Consider the following 27,115-nt stretch of genomic DNA (forward strand, 5'->3'; position numbering starts at 1 on the left):
AGTGAAAGTAAATCTTATACAGGGAGTCCATAGAGAAAACCTGATTGCCTCCTCACTTGAGATGCTGAGGGTTATTCAAAGGGTATGCTGGGATCTCAGAGGACCAGAAGGAGAGGAGATAATTCCAACACAGTGGCTCTGTTGGGCTGCACAGTATTGCGGTTGAGAATATCAGTGCTAACTCAAGCAACTATGTATCTACATTAATTGGTGCCAAGGATGTAATATAATAAGGAAACATACTTTATTTTTCCAACCAGCAGTTATATCCTCCCCTAATTTTTTGGAGGCGTTGACTCTTGGCTGGTGATCTATTTGAAGGAACTGGAGCAATCTCCAGTGAACTTTATTCACATTAATAATTATTGCTGGGCATCACAATCAAAACTCTCTGACACAGAAGTATGGAAACACACAAACATACACAAACACGCACATATAAACACACACATAAGCAGGGAAACATACACAAAAAATATATACAAAAATACATAAAAAACAGAAGGTATATTTTGTTTTACTCAGACATGAGACGCTGGCGTTGCTGGCTGGGCCAATGTTTATTGCCCACCACCAGAAGGTGGTGATGAGCTGCCTTCTTGAACCGCTGCAGTCCACCTGCTGTAGATTGATCCACAATGCCTTTAGGCGAGAGCATTCCAGGACTTTGACTCAACGACACTGAAGGAATGGCGATAAATTTCCAGGTCAGGATGGTGAGTGGTTTGGAGTGGCTTGCAGGGGATGGTGTTCCCATGTATTCTCCTGCCCTTGTCCTTCCAAATGGAAATGGTCATAGGTTTGGAAGGTGCTGTCTGAGGATCTTTGGTGAATTTCTGCAGTGCATCCTTTAGATTGTACACACTGCTGCTATATTGCATATAAGCACATAAAATGATACATGTATAACATACACTTTCATTTTCATTATATTATAAACTTTCAGCCAATATGTTTTGAACACAAACAGACTATTAAAATGGCAGCTTTGATGTTAGTATTTTAAGCAGCTTCAGTCTTGATGCTCAAGTAAGTACCTAATTAAATCTAGATGTTCACAGCAGGTTGCAAATTCACACCATCACCTTGTCTAAGGCTGGACTATCATCAAAAGTATTACAACATTCCAGCTAGCTTCTATTTCTGCTTCGTCATGGAAACATCAAGAGAAACATTAAAACTCCGTGTGTTAGAAAGTGTAAATGGATCCTATTGACCTTTCATTGTATTATAATAATTTCTCTTATCCAAACTAGGCTGGATGGGTCTCAAGGTATCAAATGACAACTCAGGATGTTTAATCAATGCACTGCCCATTTTGAGAATTTGAGCCTGCACATGTCACATGATATGGATGGCATTTTTAAAATCTGCTTTGAAAATAACAGCAAGAAATCGTTCAGCGGAATTCCATCCGTAGTTATCTAAACAGCTCAGGTAATAAACAGTGGGAGGAGGATTTCTCACTGCCCCCACTCCAATATGTTTAGATTTTGAGTTTACTTGATAACCAATCTCCTAGAAATCTGACCATAAGAAGTCACACAGTTTATTAATTATCCTCTGACTTACAGGATTTTTACTTTAACTAAAATTTTAACTCGTCTAAGAAGCTACAGACCTGCTGTGAAAGAGACTGAAATAATCTTATATTGTAATTGTATTGTTTTACCTTCATCTGTATTTAATCTTTGAGTTTATGTGTGACAGGCAGGTGAATGAGGCATCACATTTTAAGTATCCAGGGTAACTGTGTGATAATAAATAACCTTCTTTATTTTTAAAACTCTTTTAAAAAACATTGTTGTTGGAGTCGTTTAAATTGGGACAATCATTTCAAGGTTCAGAATTCACAGATAGCTTGCAAACAAACATTGACCATGGCAGTAAAAAGAAGCACAAATTTTGTTTGTGATAACACAAAACACACCCCCAAATACCTATGTATATCAACATATACACAGACACACATTATTCACACATTGACACACACACACACGCTCAAAAATGGAAACAAACATACATAGACACACTAACATACAGCCATAAATACAAGGACACAAACATATGCATAAACGTACATACAAAACAGAATAAGTACATAAAATCATCTATGCAGTCACAAAAATATACACATATGCACAGAAATATATTCATACAGAATGTACATATACAAAGATATATGCATTAACTTTCATACACGTGCAGACATACACTGATACATACAGATAGACACATGCAGTTACATTAAAACACATATAACACAAGTCTCAATATACATCAACGCGTAAATGAAATACATATACACCCACACACAATCAAACAAGCAAGCACACACAAATGTGAAGACACTATGTGCTTGTGTTGGCAATCATAAGTGCACATCCAAATGCAATCACGTGTGTAAGACTGAAACAGTCTGGATACCAAACTGGGATCAACACCTGATGAGCGTGTCCCTGATACTCAGTGCCATTGGCAGAACCCAGAAAGAATTAACATGGCTTGAACTAAAGATGAGATACCGCCAGCAATCTCGTCACAGACCAACTTGCACAGTAATCTTCTCATCTCAGCTGCACAGCAAAAGATAATGACAACTTTTTTTGAAGTAAATTGAGTCTAAATTCTGCAAGATTAGCAATCCCTTGACAGCGAGCTCCTACCTGCTGGGTTCTAACTAATACAGATTGCTTGATCTTTGCTGAGACAAGATGTCATTTGTCATTGCCATTTATCCATAAGTGCTGATCAATGTTACTTAGCACCTAGTCCCTCCCACTCTCTCTCACATATAATCTTCGATTCTGTCTACTGAGCTCATTAAAAAGTATGAATAGCAGAAGCCCTGGACCGACCTCATGGAAACTCAATCATCTAACCTCGTTTAATTAGCTCTCAGCATCCAAATATTTCTTTCAACTCCAATTAGATGATTCCTTGCATGTTTCAAATTCATTGGAATACTGGCACATTGCAGAGATTAACCTTGCAACACCGAAGGGCCTGTTTCCACACTGCAAGTAAGTAAGTAAGGTCATACAAACCCTTTGTGCTCAGAAAAACAAGAAATTTTCAGTAGACAGGAGACTGTTCCTGATGCATTTGTCTTAGAACATTTACTTAGCCTCGTCTGGTTAATGTATCTGTTTCGTTTTATTGTCCTTGAGCTTTTGAGGACATTGTTCTTCGTTCTCTGATGATACTGTGATCATGCTATTGTTCCACATGCCTCTGGGTGTTACCGTTAGTTGGCCCCTCATGAGGTGTGGATTTGTGAGGTTAGCGAGTGAGAGTTGTCTAGTTAATCGACTGTGATGACCATTGTGAGAAACAAAGCTCACACACTTCAATAATTGCAGTCCGAGACAAAATCTGAATCAGTAGTGTCCTTGATTTTACTCTTGCAAGAGGGTGTGATGTCCAGTGTCTACAAGGCAAGGGACACACACACACCAAATTCAATTAATACACAATATTTATAATTTGGTTTCTTTTTTTTTCATTGCTCCTCCCCTGTTTACATCTTCCACTTCCCTAAGATTGGCACTCATTACTCCTGTTTATCTCTTGCCTTATCCGGCCTTGTCTGTGACAAAATGTTTATTTCTGGCCTCACAAGGCCGTTTGATCTCATCCCGCTGTAGGTCATTGTTAGGCATATTCTTTCTTCACCATTATCTACTCCCTCCATCTGTACCTTCCCCTGATCCTCATGACCCTTTTAATTGGGGTTTGTTCCTGTGTTTCTGTAAAAGTGGGAAACAGATGTTTATACCTACTGTTTGTACAGGCGTATCTAGCTTAACTTCCTCCCTTCAAGCATCTTATCTATTCGCCTGTAATATCTACCATTGTTTTGCAGTCACTTTTTCATTCTTGCATACAATTTTAACTAATACAAAAACAATTATGTATTTCCTCCACATCGTTTCCATTCTTGTTGACTCAGCTCTTAGCTAAAACAATTACACACTAGTGTGAGTTCATTTACTTTGTATAAGTAATTAGAATTGCAGAAGTAACACTATTTTTCCTACATCCCACAACCATTGTTTCCAAACTGAACCGTGGCTCTCACTCCGTATTCTCCCGCTTTTACTTGCTGTTGCCAACCCTTCCTAATTATCCTTGGGTCTCCAGAAATTAAAGATTAATTCAGGGATGTCTGAATAGTTTTTCCACGTTTTCATCAATGTGCTTCTGCACTTTTTATAAACACCTCCATTGCTTGTATCATATTCCCTAATGAAGAGAAAGAATTATTTAATCGGGGAGGGGGAGAATCAATTGGATTTGTAAAATCCTGTGACAAAACCTTCAGGGTGGGGCTTCTCAAACTGTAAACTGCAGCCTCCAGTGTGGTCACGAAACAAGCAATTGATCTTGTGAGCTCATGTAAAATGACCTATGTAAAATGGCGACTCAAGTTTGATTATCCCATTATTATTTACGTTGAGGCCCATTTAAATGTGGCAGTTTTTGTTTTGCATCTGGGGCCTAGCCTAATCCAATGAGCTCTGTGGGCTGATTGCTGGCAGAACAGAGCCAACAAAACGTCAAGTACCTTCAGGTTTCTTTGCACTTGTATTCCTGCTCAACCTGGGTATATATGTGCACAGATCATTCTGCGCAGATTGTTAAAGGTGAGAGAGCAGGTGAAGAGAGTAGGTAATAAACCATTCGGTATTCTTTGCATTATTATTAGAGTACAGGAGCATGGACATGAGTACAAATGTGAGGAGGTGACGTTGAACTTGTACAAGACACTTGTTAGGCCTCAGAATGAGTATTGTCTACAATCCTAGGCACCACATTGTGGGAAAGTTTTGATTGCATTGGAAAGAGAGTGCCAAAGCGATCTGCTGGAATGGTTCCAAATATGAGAAACTTCAGTGATAGGAATGACTGAAGAAGCTGGGCTGTTCTTCTTGGAAAGAAAAACGCTGAGTGGAGATTTTCTGAATCACTCAACATATGTATATCTCTTGTAGATTCTTTATGTCCTTATCATAACATTGACACCGGCAAGTTCCCCTCCAAGCCACTCGCTTGGAAATATATCACCGTTCCTTCACTGTCACTGGGTCAAAATCCTGGAATTCCCTCCCTAATGGCATTGTGGGTCTACTTACAGCATATGGACTGCAATAGTTCAATAAGGCGGTTCCCCACAAACTTCTCAAGAACAACTAGGGACAGGCAATAAATACTGTCCCAGCCAGTGATGCCCATGTCCACGAGTCAATTGAAGAAGAGAAAAGAAGAATTAAAAAGCATTAGCAACACCAACAGCTTTCTCCCCAGCCACCCCACAGAGCAAAGGGCATGGGCACAGACTGTGTATTTTTGAGGTATGGAGATAGATAGATTCATGACAAAAAGAGGGATGAAAGTGTGGGGCTAGGTATGAAAGTGGAGTTGAGGCCACATTTACAGAATATCTTATTCCTCAGGATCTTTATCAGGATCTGAACAAGATGGCTTATGGTGAAATTTGTGATTGAAGTGAACATGAAGTTTGACAATGCTGACCTCAACATTGGAAGCCTCCCACTCTTTCTTTTATGCTTTTGATAAATGGTGAGGTGGTTTCTCACTAGGTAACAGTGAATTACTAATTAAGGGCAATTATTGCATGTTAAATGCCTTAATAACGATCCAACTTACCCCATTAATATTCAGATTTCTATCTTACCAAGCAGACCAAACAAACTAAATGTTGAGAAAACGTGACGTGGCGATCAGAACGGGGACCTGACAGATTCAGCTTGTCACTTGGTCCAGAGGACTTTCATGTTACATAGAGACATCTCTTTCAGCAGCACAACCCACACATCCCTTGTCCACAAACATTGACATCCAGCATTCGAGAACCCTTCATGAACATTCATGGCAGCTCTGAGATACAGATGTACATTGCAATGTGCACTAGTAACTAGAGTCATTGAGTCATACAGCAGGAAACAAATCCTTCAGTCCAACTCATCCATGCTGACCAGATTTCCCAAACTAAACTAGCCCAATTTGCCTGCATTTGGCCCATATCCCTCCAAACCTTTCCTATTCATGTACCTGTTCAAATGTCTTTTAAATGTGGTAACTGTACCTGCATCTATGACCTCCTCTGGCAGTTCATTTCACATTCACATCATCTTCTGTGTGAAAAAACTTATCCCCCAGGTCTCTTATAAATCTTTCTCCTCCTTAAAAGTATATGTCCCCAGTTTTGAAACCACCTCCCTCCCCCACCCCCAAGCCCTCCCCCCACAACACACACTAGGGAAAAGACACCCTCATGATTTCATAAATCTCTATAAGATCACCTTTCACACTCCAGTGAAAAAGTCCCAGTCTATTCAACCTACCCCTATAACTCAAACCCTCCAGCCTCTGATAAATCTTTTCTGAACTCTCCAATTTAATAATATCCTTCTGATAACAGGGTGACCAGAACTGTAAAAGTGGCCACTCCAAATGTGGCCTCACTAACATCCTGTACAAATTCAACACGATGTCCCAACTCCTGTACTCAATGGTCTGAGCAATAAAGGCAAGCATGTTCAATGCCTTCTTATGTAACTTTTAAAGAACTATGCACCAGAACCCCTAGATCTTTCTCAGCAGGTCTGGCAGCATCTGTAAGGAGAGAAAAGAGCTGACGTTTCGAGACTAAGTGACCCTTTGTCAAAGCACCTTTTATCTTCTCCTGCTGAACACTCTCTGCTCATTCCTGAAGAAGGGCCTGTGCCCGAAACGTCGAATCTCCTGTTCCCTGGATGCTGCCTGACCTGCTGTGCTGTTCCAGCAATAAAGTTTCAACAAAGCAGCTTTGACAAAGGGTCAGTAAGACTCGAAACGTCAGCTCTTTTCTCTCCTTACAGATGCTGCCAGACCTGCTGAGATTTTCCAGCATTTTCTCTTTTGGTTTCAGATTCCAGCATCCGCAGTAATTTTTGTTCTACAACACTGCCCAGGGCCCTACCATTAACTATGTAAGTCATGCCTTTGTTCATTTTACTAAAATGCAATAATGCATTTATCCAAATTAAACTCCATCTGCCACTCCTCAGCCTCAAGTCAAGATCCCTTTATAATCTTAGATGATCTTCCTTACTGTCTACTACACTACCAATGATGTCCTCCACAAAATTACTAACCATGTCTCCTAAACTCAGATCCAAGGCGGTTATATAAATGACAAACAAAAATGGACCCAGCACTGATCCCTGTGGGACACCACTGGTCACACGCCTCCAATGCGAAAATCAACCCTCCACCACCATGCTCTGTCTCCTACCATCAAGCCAATTTTTTATCCAGTTGGAAAGCTCTCCCTGAATCCCATGTGATCTAACCTTTACTAACCAGTCTGCCATGTCGAACCTTGATGTGGAGGTGCTGGTGTAGTACTGGGTTGGACTGCTGAATCTTGTCAAAGGCTTTACCTAAGTCCATGTAGAGAACATCTACTGTTCTGTCCTGTTATGGGCCAGGAGAATGCGAGGTCTGCAGATGCTGACGATCAGAGTTGAGAGGGTGGTGCTGGAAAAGCACAACAGGTCAGACAGTATCAGAGGAGCAGAGAATCAACGTTTTGGGCCGGAGCCCTTCATCAGGAATGAGAAACCCTTGGGATACGGCTAAGATAGGAGAGTCGCCCAACCGTCGGGAGTCTGGGTACTTCTCACCCAGGACTGTCTGGTTAGTTGCTGAAAATGTGTTGCTGGAAAAGCGCAGCAGGTCAGGCAGCATCCAGGGAACAGGAGAATCGACATTTCGGGCATAAGCCCTTCTTCAGGAATGCCCGAAACATCGATTCTCCTGTTCCCTGGATGCTGCCTGACCTGCTGCGCTTTTCCAGCAACACATTTTCAGCTCTGATCTCCAGCATCTGCAGACCTCAATTTCTCCTGTCTGGTTAGTTGCTCCAGGGATGACCCATGGTCAGTCATTGAGTCAGTCCAGAGAAAGTAAGGGGAAAGGGAGTTAATGGGACAAGTGGGAAGTAGACTTGGCAAGTTATTCTTCAGGACCGGGGGGTATGGGAGAATGACAATGATGGAATGGGGATTGGGGGGACGGTGGGGGGGCGGGGGGGGGGGGGGCGGGCATCAGTATCTGCAAGGGACATATGGTCAGGAACACACTGACTTCAAAGGAGAATCAATGCATGGGCACAACTGGCACGGTCACCTCGTCTGCCAGGGGCAGAAGGCAGTGAAATGTCGGCCAAGTCCAGGCTCATGTCGATGGAAAAGATGGGGACCTGGGGCAGGGTGAATCCTGTGGGGTTGATGAAAAGAGCTGTTGGGAAGGAGATCTGGATGTTTGGGATCTCACCGGTATCATGGGGCAGAGGCTTGAAGCCGCCTGCTGAAGTGTGCTCACCATCACCTTCCATCATGCCAGTTCTCAATGGAGAAGAAAATGGCTGCAATGGTTTTGGGAGGTGGGGGGTATGTAACCTGACCTGTGAGGGAGGGAGACCGCATCAAATGATGTCAGAGCTTTTAAAAGGAAAGAGCATTGCACACAGACCCACGTACTGTAGAGGCCACAGGCCTGTGAGGGCACTCATCCTTGACCATCCTAATACATTGCTTCCTGACCTTGCCCCAGTCATAACGTTATCTCATTCCCTTCTAGGCAGAGGCAAGGAATGAACAGGGATGTTGTAGGATGAGGACCAGAAGAGCCAATGGCTTGTACACCTTGTTCCTCTTGATCCAGATGAAGCTACACGTTCTCACACGGACATCTATCCGCAGAACATTGTGCCTGGATATAAAGTGACATCCGATGTTGGAACATTGACATTACCAAAAGACGCAAGCAACTGGATGTAAAGTAAAAGCAGTGACAGGCAACACGGTGGCTCAGTGGTTCACACTGCTGCCTCACTGCGCCAGGGATCCTGGGTTTGATTCCAGCCTTGGATGACTGTCTATATGGGTCTCCATTGGGTACTCCGGTTTTCTCCCACAGTGCCAAGATGTGCAGGCTAAGTGGATTTGCCGTGGGAAGCGTGGAGTTGCTGGGATAGTCTTCAGAGGGTTGATGTGGACTTGATAGACTGAATGGAATGCTTCCATGTTGTAGAAATTCTGTGGTTTTTATAAATGTTTGATTTATAATTAAAAAAAAGTCACTGGATCATGGAGCTGACACTGATCCAAGCGGCGACCTCAGACCATGCTGCTAGGGTTTGGTGCCATGTCCTCCTGCACTGGCCCTCCAGGAAGAGGATTCCTCTCCCTCAACTCGAGTCTCCAGGTCCCTGTCAGAGAATCGCAGTGCTGTCTTCATCATCCCCAACAAATTCCAGAGACAACCTTGACCGAGCAGGGCAGCTTTGGACTGCCAGCGCTCATCTAGGTGCACGGTAACCTTTTAAATTTGACATACTGCAAGGAATGCTGGTCTGTTCGCAGCTCTCTGCTGTGTGGCAAGTTGTCCTGGGAACAGTGCATTGTGAGATGAGTTCAGTATTGGATGTTGGGGGGATGCCATGAGGTGGACTGGGTAGTTAAGGAGATGGGCTATGTAAGATACAGCGAGTTTTATCTGCCATATTTCTTCATGTATTTTTTTCATTGCTCCTTCATGCTTGCCCCATCCTATCTTAAAACAGTGAATGTTGTTCTGTTTATGGTCAAAAGAGGAAAATGACCTCTTTCAAGCACTGACAAGGCAGCACAATGGCTCAGTGGTTAGCACTGCTGCCTCACAGTGGCAGGGACCTGGGTTTGATTCCAGCCTGGGCGACTGTCTGTGTAGAGTTTGCGCATTGTCCCTGTGTCTGCGTGGGTTTCCTCCAGGTGCCCTGGTTTCCTCCTACAATCCAAAGCTGTGCAGGTTAGGTGAATTGGCCATGCTAAATTGCCCATAGTGTTCAGGGATGTGTAGGTTAGGTGCATTAGTCAGGGGTAAATACAGGATAATAGTGTAGGGGAATGGGTCTGGGTGGATTACTCTTTGGAGGGTCAGTGTGGACTTGTTGGGCTGAAGGGCTGTTTTCACACTGTGGAGATTCTAATGCTTAAATCATAGAATAGAATCCCTAGAGTTGGAAGCAGGACATTCAGCCCATCAAGTCTATACAGACCCTCCGAAGAGCATCCCACCCAGACTCACCCCCCCCTTATTTCTGTAACCTTGCTTTCCCCATGGTCAATCCACCTAGCCTGCACATCCCTGGAACTATGGGTAATTTAGCACGGCCAATCCACCTAACCTGCACATCTTTGGACTGTAGGAGAAAATCGAGCGCTCAGAGGAAAGCCACACAGACACGGGGAGAATGTGCAACCTCCACACAGACAGTCACCCAAGTATGAAATCAAACCAAGGTCCCTGGCACTGTGAGGCAGCAGTGCTAACCACTGAGCCATCGTGCTGTCCAAAAGGATATAGCTGCATTGGAATCAATTGAGTGAATATTCACTACACTGATTTCTGGGATGAAAGGGTTACCCTATGAGAAAAGGTTGGACAGAGTTTGTCTGTATCTGTGGCATTTTAAAGCATGTAAGATCCTGAGAGGATATACCAGTCTGGATAAGTTCCTTGCTGTGGGATAGATGAGAACGAGATGATGCAGTTTAGAAAGAAGAGGTCTCCCAGTTAGCATAGAATTTACGAGAGCTTGTTTTTCTCAGAGGGCTTTCAGTCTCTGAAATTCTCTTCCTCAAAAAGGAGTGGAGGCAGGGTCTTTGAATATTTGTACATCGATTCTTGATGTGGAGATTCTGGTGTTGAACTGGGGTGGACAAGGTCAGAAGTCACACTACACCAGGTTCGAATCCAACAGATTTATTTGGAATCACAAGTTTTTGGCTTTCGGAACACTGCTCCTTCGTCAGGTGGAGTGAAGAGACGCACGCAGACACATAGTTTATCGGCGGAGAGATCAAACGATCGCACAAACGATGTGAGTGGAGTGTCAACAGGCTGAACAATAAGTCTCTGCAGGTGATCAAAACTGTCAGATGCTGAATAACAATTGAGGCAGAGAGATAATTACAAAAAAATTAAAAATAAGTTTGTATCGGAAACAAACCAAATGACTGGACTAACATGATAGGTATCAGAGTTACATGCCAAGGCTCTAACCAAAGTAACAAATAATCCAAAGCTGAACAAACTAATTAAAAAAGATCATAACAAGTTATCAAGGTGATGGTGTCAAAACAGGACAGTAAGGATGGTAGTAGCCGTGTTGATGGTCTGGCATGCCTTGCAGGGGTTGCCATGGCAGGGTTGTGTGGTGTTGTGGTCGATGTTGACATAGATTGAGAAGGGAGTCAAAGGTTGTAAAGTGGTGTTGAGGTCAAAATTTGTTGAATGACCATCTTCATTCTAAACTGTATCCTTTTGTTCTAGTCTATCCCACAGCACAGAGCAGCATCCAGACTGTCATATCCTCTCCTGCTTCTAAATTAGAAAGTGGTGTTGATGAATCACAGCCTTTTCAAATGGGGGAGCAGGCAGAAGAAGCTGAACAGTCTACATCTTGTGTATAATTGTAACCAGCAGGCTTTTACTGACGCGCAGTATTATAGTTAATAATATTGTGGGAGCAGCTTTGCAGCACAAGATACATTTTCGATTTCCTCACTCCCATCTCCTGCTGAAGGCACTCATTTACGACGACTTACAATTCTATAAAAGCTGGCTGTATCTTGTCCCAAGTGCTCATTATCCCTGTGAGTGAATGTCTCCACCATGAACACATCTTCACTTCAGCCCCCAAAACACACACTCGACCGTAGTCTTTTGAAAGCCCGCAATCAAATTACTCTGTCAATTATAGTGGAGTTCTCTGGCCTATCTCGCTCAAAGTTATATGGCTGCAATCTAAAGGTTAGTGGCTCTAAAAATAACTCACAGTGAACATTTTCTGTGAAGACAGAAGGAGCAGGAATGTTTCTCTGCCTCAATCTTTGAGTTTGCATGACCGCACGCTCCCTAATCCCTGCTACTCGAAACATTCCTCCATTGTGATGTAAATACAGCTTCAAGACAGTTTTCCTTCCAATTTGAAGTTTCCAAACTAAGAGTTCTAAACTGGATGAAGGCTAATTTGGATGGTATTAGGCAGGAACTTTCAAAAGCTGATTGGGGCCAGATGTTTGCAGGTAAAGGGACGGCTGGAAAATGGGAAGCCTTCAGAAATGCAATAATGGGAGTCTAGAGACAGTATATTCCTGTTGGGGTGAATGGCAAGACTGGTAGGTGTAGGAAATGCTGGATGACTAGAGAAATTGAAGGGTTGGCTAAGAAAAAGAAAGAAGCGTATGTCAGGTATAGACAGAAGAGATCGAGTGAATCCTGAGAAGAGTATAAGGGCAGTAGGAGTATACTTAAGGAGAAAATCAGGAGGGCAAAAAGGGGACATGAGATAGATTTGGCAAATAGAGTTAAGGAGATACTAAAGGGTTTTTACAAATGCATTAAAGGCAAAAGAGTAACAAAGGAGAGAATAGGACCCCTCAAAGAGCAGCAAGAGGTGGGGGAGATACTAAGCAAGTATTTTGCATCAGTGTTTACTGTGGAAAAGGACATGGAAGATAGGGAATGTAGGAATATAGATGGTGAAATCTTGAAAAATGTCCATATTACAGAGGAGGAAGAGTTGGTGTCTTGAGACAAATAAAAGTAATTAAATCCCCAGGACCTGATCAGGTGTACCCTAGAACTCTGTGGGAAGCTAGGGAAGTGATTGCTGGACCTCTTGCTGAGATATTTGTATCATCGATAGTCACAGGTCAGATGCCGGAAGACTAGAGGTTGGCTAACGTGGTGCCACTACTTAAGAAAGGTAGTAAGGACAAACCAGGAACTATAGACTGGTGAGCCTGACATCGGTGGTGGGCAAGTTGTTGGAAGGAATCCTGAGAGATAGGATTTATATGTATTTGGAAAGGCAAAGCCTGATTAGGGATAGTCAACATGGCTTTGTGCCTGGGAAATCATGTCTCACAAACTTGATTTAATTGCTTGAAGAAGTAACAAAGAAGATTGAAGATGGCAGAGCGGTAGGTGTGATCTATATGGACATCAGTAAGGCGTTCAACAAGGTTCCCCATGGGAGACTGATTAGCAAGGTTAGATCTCATGTAATACAGGGAGAACTAGCCATTTGGATACAGAACTGGCTTGAAGGTAGAAGACAGAGGATGGCGGTGGAGGATTGTTTTTCAGACTAGAGGCCTGTGACCAATAAGGCCTGTGACAAGGATTGGTGCTGGGTCTACTGCTTCTCATCATTTATATAAATGATTTGGATATGAGCTTAAGAGGTATAGTTAGTAAGTTTGCCAATGACACCAAAATTGGAGATGTAGTGGACAGCCAAGAAAGTTACCTCAGAATACAACAGAATCTTGACCAATTGGGCCAATTGACTGAGGAGTGGCATATGGAGTTTAATTTAGATAAAATATGAGGTACTGCATTTTGGGAAAACAAAGCTTAACAGTACTTTCACACTTAATGGTAAGGTCCTAGTGAGTGTTGCTGAACAAAGAGACCTTGGAGTGCAGGTTCATAGCTCCTTGAAAGTGGAGTCACAGGTAGATAGGATATGAGGAAGGTGTTTGCTGTGCTTTCCCTTATTGGTCAGAGTATTGAGTGCAGGAGTTGGGAGGTCATGTTGTGGCTGTACAGGACATTGGTGAGGCCACTTTTGGAATATTGCGTGCGATTCTGGTCTCCTTCCTATTATAAGGATGCTGTGAGACTTGAAAGGGTTCAGAAAAGATTTACAAGTATGTTGCCAGGGTTGGAAGATGTGAACCACTGGGAGAGGCTGAATAGGCTGGGGCTGTTTTCCCTGGAGTGTTGGAGACTGAGGGGGTGACCTTATAGAGGTTTATAAAACCATGAGGGGCATGGATAGGATAAATAGACTTTGCCTATTCAGCCTCTCCCTATAGCTCAAATCCTCCAACTCTGGCAACATCCCTGCAAATCTTTTCTGTACCCTTTCAAGTTTCACAACATCCTTCCAATAGCAGAGAGACCAGAATTGCATGGAGTATTCCAATAGTGGCCTCACCAATGTCCTATACAGTCGCAACATTACCTCTCAACTCCTATAGGAGGAGAAATTGAGGACTGCAGATGCTGGAGATCAGAGCAGAAAATGTGTTGCTGGAAAAGCGCAGCAGGTCAGGCAGCATCCAAGGAACAGGAGAATCGACGTTTCGGGCATGAGCCCTTCTTCAGGAATGAGGAAAGTGTGTCCAGCAAGCTAAGATAAAAGGTAGGGAGGAGGGACTTGGGGGAGGGGTGTTGGAAATGCAATAGGTGGAAGGAGGTCAAGGTGAGGGTGATAGGCCAGAATGGGGGTGGGGGCAGAGAGGTCAGGAGGCAGATTGTAGGTGAGGAAGGCGGTGCTGAGTTCGAGGGATTTGACTGAGACAAGGTGGGGGGAGGGGAAATGAGGAAACTGGAGAAATCTGAGTTCATCCCTTGTGGTTGGAGGGTTCCTAGGCGGAAGATGAGGCGTTCTTCCTCTAACCATCGTGTTGCTATGGTCTGGCGATGGAGGAGTCCAAGGACCTGCATGTCCTTGGTGGAGTGGGAGGGGGAGTTGAAGTGTTGAGCCACGGGGTGGTTGGGTTGGTTGGTCCGGGTGTCCCAGAGGTGTTCTCTGAAACGTTCCACAAGTAGGCGGCCTGTCTCCCCAATATAGAGGAGGCCACATCGGGTGCAGCGAATGCAATAAATGATGTGTGTGGAGGTGCAGGTGAATTTGTGGCGGATATGGAAGCATCCCTTGGGGCCTTGGAGGGAAGTAAGGGGGGGAGGTGTGGGCGCAAGTTTTACATTTCTTGCGGTTGCAGGGGAAGGTGCCAGAAGTGGAGGTTGGGTTGGTGGGGGGTGTGGACCTGATGAGGGAGTCACGGAGGGAGTGGTCTTTTTGGAACGCTGATAGGGGAGGGGAGGGAAATATATCCCTGGTGGTGGGGTCCGTTTGGAGGTGGCGGAAATGATGGTGAATGATACGCTGTATATGGAGGTTAGTGGGGTGGTAGGTGTATACTCAATACACTTATTTCACTTAATATCTCCAGAACCCTCCAAATTCGCTGATTTAAATGGAAACTGTCAGAGGCTTGCAGCCATAGTGGAACTGCCCAGAGAGAATTCAATTTCCCGGGTAATTCATTCAGAGTCGGCTACAATAGAGATTCTATAGGGTCCCCATAAGCAACTCCTATCTAGACAGGAATAACCACTGTACGGCCATCAAAAAATCTGTCCCAATTCCTACACTCTGCTAGTTCTCAAGACCTGGCTGACTTGGCTCATCTTATCTGGGCAGCAAAATCAGGTCTAACAGTAAAATCCCCCAATTACGCTGGCAGGCTATGAGTCTGCTATCTTAATGTGAATGCTGTTGCCTCACTGCAAGTAAATGACAGTTACTATGCCACAAAACAGGGACATAATGAGTAGGTAGACAATGTGTTGTGGGCAGTGCCTGACATTTCAAGCATTGACAGCTGCTGTGGATTCTATTCTGGAGTGATAGACCAGTAGAGGCTCCAGTTGCAACTCACAGGAGCATCACAGGACATTAAAAAGAAAACTTTGACCTTGTAACCGCTCGGATCATCACAAGTTCTTAATAAAAACACGAGTTTTGAATGTTGAGCAGGATGGGCAGAGTTAATGGGAGCTCCTAACCTCCTAATGAGCAGGTCGGCACACTGCAAGGCACAAGTCTACTTGTCAGGCAGCTCATGAGCCACTACCGGGGTCAGAAGGTGTTTCAGCTAGATCTGCCTACCACTCACACTCACTCACCTCTGCCAGGTTAGGGCAGGCCCCTGGGGTTTAACTGCCAATCACTCTTGCCCACTTCATCCTGGTGAAGGTTGATCTCTCAGGGTGGACTAGGCTGGTATTCAGGCCTGTTAGCTTCAGGCAGGCTGAATATTTCCAAGGTGTCACTTAATACTGTGACTGGAGTGGATCAGACTGCAAGCTGCAGCATCCAAATGATACCGAGAGGTAAAGGAGCCAAACCTCTCGTGATGTAAATGTGTTTGTACACTTTAGATGCCAGGCCCCAGTACCTGAGGGTGAAATCGGCTCCCCGCCAGTGGGGTCAGGCACGCACCATGTTAATTTTTATTTTCCATTGACTTGGAAAATATTTTGATTTGAAATGAAGGAAAAGTGAATGGCAGTGGGAAACTAGTCTTTGAAACAAGCAAGAACTTGGGCAATTTCACTGTGTCCCAAGGTGCTGTACAGCCAATGATGTATTTTTGAAAATGTAGTCACTGCTCTAACAAAGACAGCTGTCAATTTGTGCACAGTAAGATCCCATAAGCAGAAAGGAGGAACAGATAATGGTGCTGGCTGAGGCATAAATCATATCCAGAATATTAATGCAATTCTTCAGTCCAAAAGAACTGTGTTTTGAATGCTCTCTGAGAAATAAAGCCATTGAGATTGCTTTGTGCACCACAGCCTGTTTTTAGGCAATCAGCTGTGGATTTAATCTGTATACTGACATGCTTGCTGACTGACCAAGGACAATAGGCCTCATCCATATGATGTTTTTCACTGCTGTTCACCATGGCATGTTAATGATAATCGTCAAATTATTAATCGCTCATCAGGGATTGATTAACTCCATGGATTAGCTTATTTGTATAGGGTAAATAGACAAGGTCTTTTCCCTAGGGTGGGGGAGGCATCTGGATGGGTATATGAATAGGAATGGTATAGAGGGATATGGGCCGGGTCCTGACGAATGAGACTAGGTCAGATTGGGATATCTGGTCGGCATGGACAAGTTGGACCGAAGGGTCTATTTCTGTGCCGTGTATCTCTATGACTCTATCTAAAACATTAAAACACATTTTAAGTTATAGAACAGATATTAGTGTGACCGGTTCATTCCTGTGTGTGCAGATCCACAGCAGCTGAATCAGCAGGAAGATTTACAACATGTAGACAGACAGCACTTGAAGGCTTTAAGGTGAAGTCTCTTAAAGGCAAGCTGCACGTAAAACAGAAATAATTCTCATTTCTGAACAGAGTGTAGAATATGAAGGGAAACTGGAAAGGAGGATTGTTTCAGGGTTATCTGCGTTATGTATGTATAGATTTAACACATCATTTCCCTTTAAAAACTTCAGCCTTGCCTTAACATCAATGTAAATGGATGCAGACTATTCCAGAGTTCAATTAAACCCTTACCTCAGCCTCCATTCACTTAGTAATTCTGTTAAACCCTGTAGCAGTGCCCAAAACAGAGGGCAGTCAGGTGATCCATTTTCCAGCCTCAGTCCCGAGAGTAGCCATGAAAATGTACATGACACTCACCAGGGGACACTCAGCCTTGCTGCTAAAGTACTTCACTTCTCACCAAGCAACATGCCTAAAGAATGAAGCCAGTGGCTGTGGCGGGATAGACTGTAGGTTTAGTGCATGAGACCATTATGGGTCATAACAGATATAGAAAATGCTGGAGGAACTCACCATGTCTGGCAACAGCTGTGGGAAGAGAAACAGAGTTAAAATTATGAATCCAATATGGCTTCTCTTCATAATGGCTGGGGGCATAAAGTGTGATGTTACCATGGCTTCAGGAAAGGTATTTTGTCCTGGTTTGTTTTGAAGAGAGGTTTTAAAGCAGAGGTACAGAGTTGTCTATTGAAAACTCAAAGTAAGCAGCTTGTGAGGCTTTGTGGTATTTTTAAAAGCTGGAACAATAGGAGCAGCCTGAATGGGTGAGGTCAAGCTCCCACAGAACCAGGATTTTTAGTTCTGATTTTCAGCAGTTGCTGCTGGGATCTTGATGGAGTGGATGTTTATCTCTCCTCTCTTGGTTACATCCAAAAGCTTGGGGTTCTCTCCCTGTACTGGAATTGAATGAGAGACAATGTGTTTGCTAAATTTGTCTTTTGCCAAGGGCGCATTTACAGGATGCTACTATACTGCAACAGTTTAGTAATAGTTATTGTAACTATTATTCTGTCAAGCATTTCATTATGGGTTATAGCTAAGCCAATTATTTTCTTTGCTAAGCACAGCTCATTCAGTCCTTTGCTAAGTCCTTTGCTAAGCACAGCTCATTCAGCATCAGAAAGGGGACAGTCAGTGGATGTAGTGGATACATGGTAAGGAATGGGATTAGATGGAGGGACAGAGTCAGAGAGATGGGGAGAGGAGGGGATGGGTGTCAGTACCTTTAACACCTGAAAGAAAGAGTCAAATGAGATGAAGAATGAAATGGAACTAGAAAAACTTTGAGATAGTGTGAGCTGGTGCTGATGGAGAGAGGTTAGGAGTGTGCATGGGGCTATGTACGGCACTGAGCATGGACATCAGGGTGGGATGGGTACAGCTCTCTGAAGCGCTGGGACATTGCAAATTGGACCTCTGGGTTCCTAATGTCTCCAGCTCGCAGATGTCAAAATCTACACCAATAGTCAGTCAGGTAATTGAAGCATTAAATGTGGTGGGGCCTCAATCATATTAACATGTAAATTGGTTTTAGTTCTGGATTTGAAGAAATCAACTTGTAATATTACCATAGTCTACACAAGAAAGTCACACAATGCTAGCAAGGGGCCTGACAGATACCTATCATGGTAAAGCTTAATCCCTCCTCTGTTAGTTGATTAATCTGGGTTCAAGACTTGCGTAAAGATTCGTAGCTCGGATGCCGGTTGTCGTGGTTGTGGGTGTGTTCGCTGAGCTGGGGGGAAGTTGATTTGCAGATGTTTCGTCCCCTGCCAAAGTGACATCTTCAGGGCTTTGGAGCCTCCTGTGAAACGCTGCTGTATTGTGTATTCTGGAATTTATTTGGTTTCATTCCTGCTGCTTCCAGTTGCTGGTTCCAGTTGTTCATTGTAGTAGCCAGTAAATTGGGTCTAGGTCAATGTGTATGTTGGTGGAGTCGATGGCTGAGTGCCATGCTTCTAGAAATTCTCTGGCTGTCTTGTGTTTAGCTTGTCCTCTGATCGTTGTGTTGTTAAATTTGTGGTCCTTGTCATCTACGTGTATAGCTAATAGGGACAGCTGGTCGTGGTGTTTAGTGGCTAGTTGGTGTTTATGGGTATGGGCTGCTAGCTGTCTGCCTGTTTGCCCTAAATATAGTGCGTTGTGCAGTCTTTGCACGGAATCTTGTAAATTATGTTAGTCTTGTACATGATGGGTATAGTGTCTTTTGTCCTGGTGAGTTGCTGTCTGAGCCTGGCTGTCTGTTTATGGGCTGTCATGAACCCAACAGGCGGAGAAGTCTGACTGTCCATTCCGAGACTATTTTTATATCTCAAACCGTCCATTCCCAGCAACATCCTGGTAAATCTTTTCTGAACCCTCTCCAATTTAGTAATATCCTTCCTTTAACAGGGTGACCAGAACTGCACGCAACATTCCAGAAGAGGCCTCACCAAGATCCTGTACAACCTCAACATGATGTCCCAATTCCTATACACAAAAGACCTGAGCAATGAAGGCAAGCATGCTAAACACCTTCCTAACCACCCTGTCTGTCTGTGTTGCAAATTTCAAAGGATAATGTACCTGAACCCCTTGGTCTCTCTGTTCTACTATACTACCCAGGGCCCTACCATTAATTGTATAAGTCCTGCCTTTGTTTGCAATATCTCACATTTATCCAAATTAAACTCCATTTGTCCTGAATGAGGTGAGTAGGCAGCACACAGGGCATGCAAGGTTGGTGGTGATGGGGGCGGAGGTGGATAAGATCGAGTGAGGACAGACATTGCAAGTAATAGCGTAGAGCCATAGATTCATTCAGCACAGAAATACGGTCCATGCTGACCAGGTTCCCAAACTAAACTAGTCCCACCTGCCTGTGCTTGGTCCATATTCTTCCAAATATTTCTTACTCTTGGACTTAGGCAGATGTCTTTTAAATGTTGTTAAAGTCGCTACATCCACCACTCTTCTAGAAATTCATTCCATACATGAACCACTCCCTGTGTAAAAAGATTGCCCCTTTTTAGTGTCATTTTTAAATCTTTCCCATCTCGCTTTAAAAATATGCCTCCTAGTTTTGAACTCCCTCACACCAGTGGAAAGACACCAGTCATTCACCTTATCTGAAGCCCTCATGATTTTATAAGCCTCTAAAAGGTCACCCCTTAACCTCCCATGCTCCTGTGAAAAAAATCCCAGCCTCTGCTTATAACACAAATTCTCCATTCTGTATAACAGAGTGACCAGAACTGGACACAGTGCTCCAGCAGAGGCCTCAACAACATCCTATACAACCGCAACTCCTATACAGGGGAACCTCCTTTCTCCGAACGTGATGGGTCCAAAACCTCCCCCCACCCCCAACCCCGTGCAACACCTCTCCCTGCCCCCTATACCATTCCTGCCCCCATCCCCGCCCCCGCCCCCGCCCCAACCCCAGACAACACCTCCCCGCAGCCCCAACACCTCCCCCGCCCACAACACCTCTCCCCGCCCACAACACCTCTCCCCGCCCCTACACCTTCCCTGCCCCCATTCCTGCCCCCGCCCCAACCTTAGGCAACATCTTCCCACACCCCCAACATCTCCCCCTGTCCACAACACCGCCCCCCCACCCCTACACTCCCCCCGCTCCAACCCCGCCCCCTGCCCCCAACCCTATTCAACACCTCCCCCGCCCCCAACACCGCCCCTGCCCCAACACCTCTCCCCACCCCCGACCTCGCGCCCCTGCCTCACAACCCCATGCAACACCTCTCCCTGCCCCCAACACCACCTCCCACCCACCCTCCCCACCACCCCCCCCAACCCCATACACATCCACCCCCTCTCCGGGGCAAACAAGACTGCTGCAGCTCCCTTTGTGGGGTAAGTCTCCAAATAGCGCGCATACACACACACACACACATTTTCACTGCAACTTTTTGACAGGTTCCACCTCTACCCTTTACAGGATAATATTGGAGAGATTATCTGGGAAGGGGGGGGTTTAAGGTCACCCATGTGTAGAATTCCAGGGAAAGTGTGTGGAGAGAGAGAGGGCGGGCAGTCAGTCATTTGGAGACAGTGTCTATTTAATCACCGTAAACAAAAGACGCGATCACTGTTGGAAACATGTATTTGATGTAATGTGTCCACTGAGACCTCGAGATCTCCTTCGGATAACCCAATATTTGGATAATCGAGATTCATCTGTACTCAAATGTCTGAACAATGAAGGCTTCGGGTCATAATATTCCTAAATAAATCTATCAACTCCTGAAAAGTTTTAGTGTCTGGTGCCACAGGAAACGTTAGGCTTAATAACCGAGAAAGCTGCAGGTCCACAAGCTGTCAGGAGAATTACTCTTTGCTTTTCATCTGACCAATGTCATTTGCCTGGAAAAAAATAACGCATTCTTTCCACATACTAGGCACAGCCTTTGACGGCTGAATTGAATGAGTCAAGCTTCCCAAATAGTGGCATGATGCCAGCAATGCCTACCCCGATTCAAGGACGACTGTTGCAAGAAAATCTCTTCAGGGACGTGTTTTTTCTCTTTCACCACAGAAATAGCTTCACAGAGGCCGATATCCTGTCACCAAGTCACCCTTCATTTACATGTGGAGAGTCCTTGACACTGACCCAGTTAGCTCAGAGCCAGCTCTCAGAATGAACAGAACCCCTGACACCCCTGTTTATATCTATCAGCCACGGCTCCCTGTTGGATCAGCCCCAATCAGGGAACTCATATTTCATGAGATGCACCTGGCTGACCTCATTACAATCACTACAACTGTATTCAGATGCCTGTTACTAATATTCCATATTGACAGTCAGCTCCGTTCAGCTGCTGGCTACTTCCACCAACATAAGTTTGCTTGCTCAGGTGTACTTATTTTTATTGCATGCTGATGTGGAGCTAAATATTCATGCCAGAGCTATGACTGACACATGAGCCCAGTCTTAATGTGAAGAGCTGCCACCTCAGAGTTTTATCTGCCATATTTAGAGTCACAGAGTCATAGCGATGTACAGCATGGAAACAGACCCTACGGTCCAACCCGTCCGTTGGTCCTTCATGCTTGCCCCATCCTATCCTAAAGCAGTGAATGTTGTTCTGTTTATGGTCGAAAGAGGAAAATGATCTCCATTCTCTCAAACACTGACACGGTAGCGCGTTAGCTCAGTGGTTAGCACTGCTGCCTCACAGTGCCAGGGACCTGGGTTTGATTCCAGTCTCGGATGACTGTCGGGGTGGAATTTGCACATTCCCCCTGTGTCTGTGTGGGTTTTTTCCGGGTGCTCCTGTTTCCTCCCATAGTCCAAAGTTGTGCACATTAGGTGGTTGGGCCATGGGAAATGCGGGGTTACAGGGAGGGGGTGAGATGGGTGCGATGCATTTCAGAGGGTCAGTGTGTACTTGATGGGCTGAATGGCCTGCTTCCACACCTTAGGGATTCTATGATCAGTGTGTAAGCTTCAACAGTGATCAACATCTTCAACCAATGGAGTTTTAACAACCAAGCAATATCCTGGTATGCATGAACATCCATTTTAGTCAAGGGCTGATGGCTGAGAGCCTGGAAATCTCCCTCACTGCTTCAAAAACATGAGGCCAATTGTACTTTCCTGATCCTCTCCCACACAGAGAGATGGATGTTGTGACGATGATTTCAGTACCATTGCAGGCAGACCCCAACAGGAGGGCGATACTCTCCCTTCATTAGAGAAACATAGTGTCCACTAAACCTTGGGTTGATAGAAATTGCTGGGTGACTGGCTCATGAACCAAAGGCTGAATAAAAGACACACCACAATAAGGGTTTGTTACAGCAGAGCAACACATTAAAGAGCGTGAGTCGGGCTTATATTCTGAAATTGTCTAGCATCTATCACATTTGGAACTAGAAAGAGAGGTGGAGCTCTGATAAGGGAATAATAGGTGGACAGATCAGAAAATATCCTGATGCAAAGTAAGAATGTTCAGAAAGCCGGCTACCACAGAGGCAACACATAGTTCCAAATCACAGTGCATTTACACCTTAATGAAACCGGATTGAAAATAAATAGAGCTTGATATCATTACATTACTTTAGGTCAAATGATTGTGAAATGAAGAAAGGCATAAGTATGCAAGTGACTGGAAACTATGAGGTGTTTCCATGGTTGTAGTGGAAGATAACACTTTAAATGCATTGAAAGGCCAGGAAGTCATCTATTGTAGGTTTGAGTAATATTTCACATCAATGACTAACAATTTTCCCAAAATATTGCTATTGGCTCATGAAGATGCTATGAGTCTCTCTTAAGTTCAAAACAGCTCCAGAACTACAGGAGCAGCTTTCATGGCTTAGGGCCGAACAGCCACACACCAGTAAACCCCCACTGATGTAGCAACAACTCTTTTACTCCAGATCTTTCAGTCCTTCCTTGATCAGGTTCAGTTCATAGCAGAGTGATTCATAGCGGTAGGCCATTCGTATCTGAGGTACGTTTGTCTTCTGAATGCAGTTTCCCGCTGGGCCTTCGCGGCGGTAGTTGGGTCCCAAAAAGTGAGCCTTCTCCTGAAAAGTAAGATGAAATAAACATTCAAATCTGTGCTCCAATCCCGACAACAGCATGAAATCCTTTTGGCAAACAAACTGACAGAAAGGAGACAGTGAACAAAGAAGGATTACAACAGAAAATGATTAGTGTACAAACTGTTCAGGCAGGAGCCTTATGAATCTCAGTATCAGCCTGAATTGTGAAATTGTTTGACAAACAATTCAGTCCAGAGTAATGAATCGGTCAGAGGAAGGTTCACACAAACGAGCTGCCTTTCAACTTGAACGAAGCAGCAGTTTGTAATGAGGATTGAGAGCAGACTTGAGAATTAAGTTGCCTCTCTCCAACTATTTCAAATTATAAATTCAGCTATGGCCTTATATCCAGGCCTACATGATTGGGGGACTGCCTCTCAAGTTGGGATGGAGAGTCTTTGAGCCTGCCAGGAACACTGACCACTAATCTGTTGCCAAAAGATCACCTCCAGGCAGCTAGACTGGTTCCCGCTGCCTTCAGAAACCTGGAGGCCTGGTGGAAAGACCCCAGGATTAAAATACTGAAACAGGCCTCTCATAAGATAATGTCACTTTTGCAGATGGGTAGACCCATGACAAACATCTCCCCACCACAAAGCCCCACATCTAGCTCTGAGAAAATGGCCAAGGGTTGGACAGAGCCAAGGAGCTGTCAAGGGAAATGGTGAGGTTTCATGACCCATGGCTTCCTTTTTGGCTTTGGTGTGAAATAAGACATAGCATAAGATATAGGAGCAAAATTAAGCCATTCAGCCCTTTGAATCTGTTCCACCATTCAATAATGGCTGATATGTTTGTCAACCCAATTCTCCTGCCTCCTCACCAAAAACCCTTGACAAGTGTGAGATACCATGACTGTACATCTTGTGGCAGGAAGCTATAAACAGGACAGGATGGGATTAAACCCTTCTACCACATCTCCAATCACTTCTGCTACCTCATAAGGACCTTAGGCATGTTCCTAAAGTGCAGTGTCTAAAAACAGTTTCAGTATTCCAACCTAGCACCAACTAGTGATTTACAAAAGTTTAGCATAACACTATTTCTTTTGACCTCTATGCTTCTATTTTTCATTATATACTTTATTTATAAATGTATATTTGATATGAGTTGAGTTCTGCTGTATGACTATATTTCATACACAGGCTGAACTTTCATCTTGAAAGTGAGAAAGGCATTTAATCAAAAAAAAATGTGATGTGACCAGAATCTTTTTCATTCATTCACAGGATGAGGGGATCACTGGATAGACCAGCATTTATTGCCCAGAGGGTAGTTAAGAGTCTACCACATTGCTGTGGGTCTGGAGTTACATGTAGGCCAAACCAGTCAAGATTAGATTCCCTACAGTGTGGAAACAGGCCCTTTGGCCCAACCAGTACACACCGACCCTCCAAAGAGTAATCCAACCAGGTCCATTTCCCTCTGACTAATGCACCTAACACCGTGGTCAATTTAGCATGGCCAATTCACCTGACCTGCACATCTTTGGACTGTGGGAGGAAACCAGAGCACCCGGAGGAAGCCCACGCAGACACAGAGAGAATGTACAAACTCCACACAGATAGTCCCCTGAGGCTGGAATCACATCTGGGACCCTGGTTACTGTGAGGCAGCATGCTAACCACTGAGCCACAGTGTTGCCCCAAGCAGAGCAGTTTCCCTCCTAAAAGACTTTAGTGAACATGATGGGTTTTTCCAGCAATTGACAATGAATTTATGGTCATCATCAGACTTTAATTCCAGATTTTAATTGAATTCAAATTCCAACATCTGCCATGGCAGTATTTGAAACTATGTTCCCAGAACATTTCTGGATGAACAGCAGTAATGCCTTTAGCCCATTGCCTTCCCATGTCAACGTGTAACAGAGTTAACTTTTCAAAAGTGACTTTGGAATGCTCACAAGTACAATGTAGATATCCCCAAGTCATATCCAGTTACCTGTTCAGAGAAGCCACTCTGCAGGACACTATTCCGAGCTATTTCACAGATGTCACTGGTATTAAACTTGAAGACCTGAGCAGCAATTGCATATTCCTCCATTAATGGTTCCTGCCAACAAGTTATAAAGTGTAAGGATACAGTAATAGTCTATTCAATTAACAGTAGAATACAGGAATACGGTAGCATTTTGGTTAAGTTACTAACCTAACAACCTAGAGGTCTAGGCTAATGATTTGGTAAATGTGAGTTCAAATGTCACTGTGCCAGTTTCTGAATTTAAAATTCAATGAAAGACATGTGGAACAAAAAGCTAGTTAATCGACTATGCAAAATATCTGCCAAATGGGAGGTTGTCAACTTTGACAGGAAGAATAGAAAAGCAGAACATTATTTAAAAAGAAAGGGTGACGGCTGAAATCTCTAGTATGGTAGGATCTGGGTGTTCCTGATTGGGACTGTTATACTGGTCCAAATCATGGAGTCCTGGCTGACATAAAAGGATACATGTCAGAAAACTGGACCTCCGAGCTCTGAGGTAAACACTGCACTACAAGAGCCCTAACTTGCCCACTCTTCTATCACAGAGCATTGAGACAATGGCCAAGAGAGTTCTGCTGTCAATAGCTGACAGATGGTAACAGATCAACAGATTTCAATGCTGTATGACTATATGAAGCTCAACATAACAATCTGTTCAAACATTCATGGCTCTGGAAATGTGAGACAGTCTGTTGACTTTATCAATTAAAGTTTGCTGTCTGTTTTTCAACGGAGTCATATTGAATAGGAGATTCCCTGGCACAATTTACCATCTCTGGTGAAGTATCACACCCCAGCTTATGATTTGGGCTCTGGGAAAGGCATTACTCATGACCTCAAGTCCGCTAGGTAATAGGGAGAGGGTGGAGAATGGGGAAAGAAAAGTCAATCTTGTCACACCCAGTAAATCCTGCTGTGTATATTAATGAGAAGTGAAAGAAACAGTTGACCCCCTAACCTGCTCAGTTTTGAAGAACATCTGAAATACCTGAGGATGGCCAGTACTTTGAATTGTGAGCTCACATGAGCAGGTCATTCTGCATCTGAGTCTTCTCCTGAGGGCAGTGTTGGGCACAGACTGGCAAACATCAGATGCCTCCAGGACCTTCGTCCAATGGCTTTAATGTTAATGGCTTTGTAACCCTAGGGGATGTGTAGCCCTCATGGCCTGCTGCCACTCACCTATGTACTCTTCCAATGCATTGATAGCTTTCTGCTTCTGAGTCAGAAGGTTACGGGTTCAAACCCCACACCAATGATTTGAGCTCAAAATTTTGGCTATTACTCCAATGCAGTGCTGACAATATATTACTAGCGCCATATTTAAATGAAACGTAAAACTAACACTCCACCTGCCCTCAGAATGATGCAGACATTACATGAAGAACAGCAAAGATGTTATCTCTAGTCAATATTTATTGCTCAGTCAATATCGGTTTAAAAAAAATGGCCATCATTTCATTGCTGCTTTGGAGCAATAGATGCTATGCAAATGCAAATTTCTTATCTTCCTTCTTCCAAATGGGGAATGTGGGAAAATGGAAATATTTGCTGATACTTGTGCTCCCTAAATTTCATTGATTGT

At 44.0% G+C, this 27,115-nt stretch overlaps 1 protein-coding gene across 1 annotated transcript in view; it reads right to left on the reverse strand.

The window, feature by feature from the left end:
* Window positions 1–22,022: 22,022 nt before the first annotated feature.
* The window catches only part of ampd1 (adenosine monophosphate deaminase 1 (isoform M)), a 55,147-nt gene continuing 50,054 nt past the window's right edge, over window positions 22,023–27,115 (reverse strand). The window contains exons 14-15 of the mRNA XM_043717000.2: window positions 25,489–25,599; window positions 22,023–23,526 (exon numbers count right to left, since the gene is read on the reverse strand). Of these exons, the coding sequence (XP_043572935.2) occupies window positions 23,368–23,526; window positions 25,489–25,599 (270 nt within the window). The 3' untranslated portion in view covers window positions 22,023–23,367. The remainder of the gene's footprint in view (window positions 23,527–25,488; window positions 25,600–27,115) is intronic.

The sequence above is a fragment of the Chiloscyllium plagiosum genome, unplaced genomic scaffold, assembly GCF_037043375.1.
Source record: "Chiloscyllium plagiosum isolate Xiang-an unplaced genomic scaffold, Cpla_swu_hap1 HiC_scaffold_26, whole genome shotgun sequence".
NCBI classification, from domain to species: Eukaryota; Metazoa; Chordata; class Chondrichthyes; order Orectolobiformes; family Hemiscylliidae; genus Chiloscyllium; species Chiloscyllium plagiosum.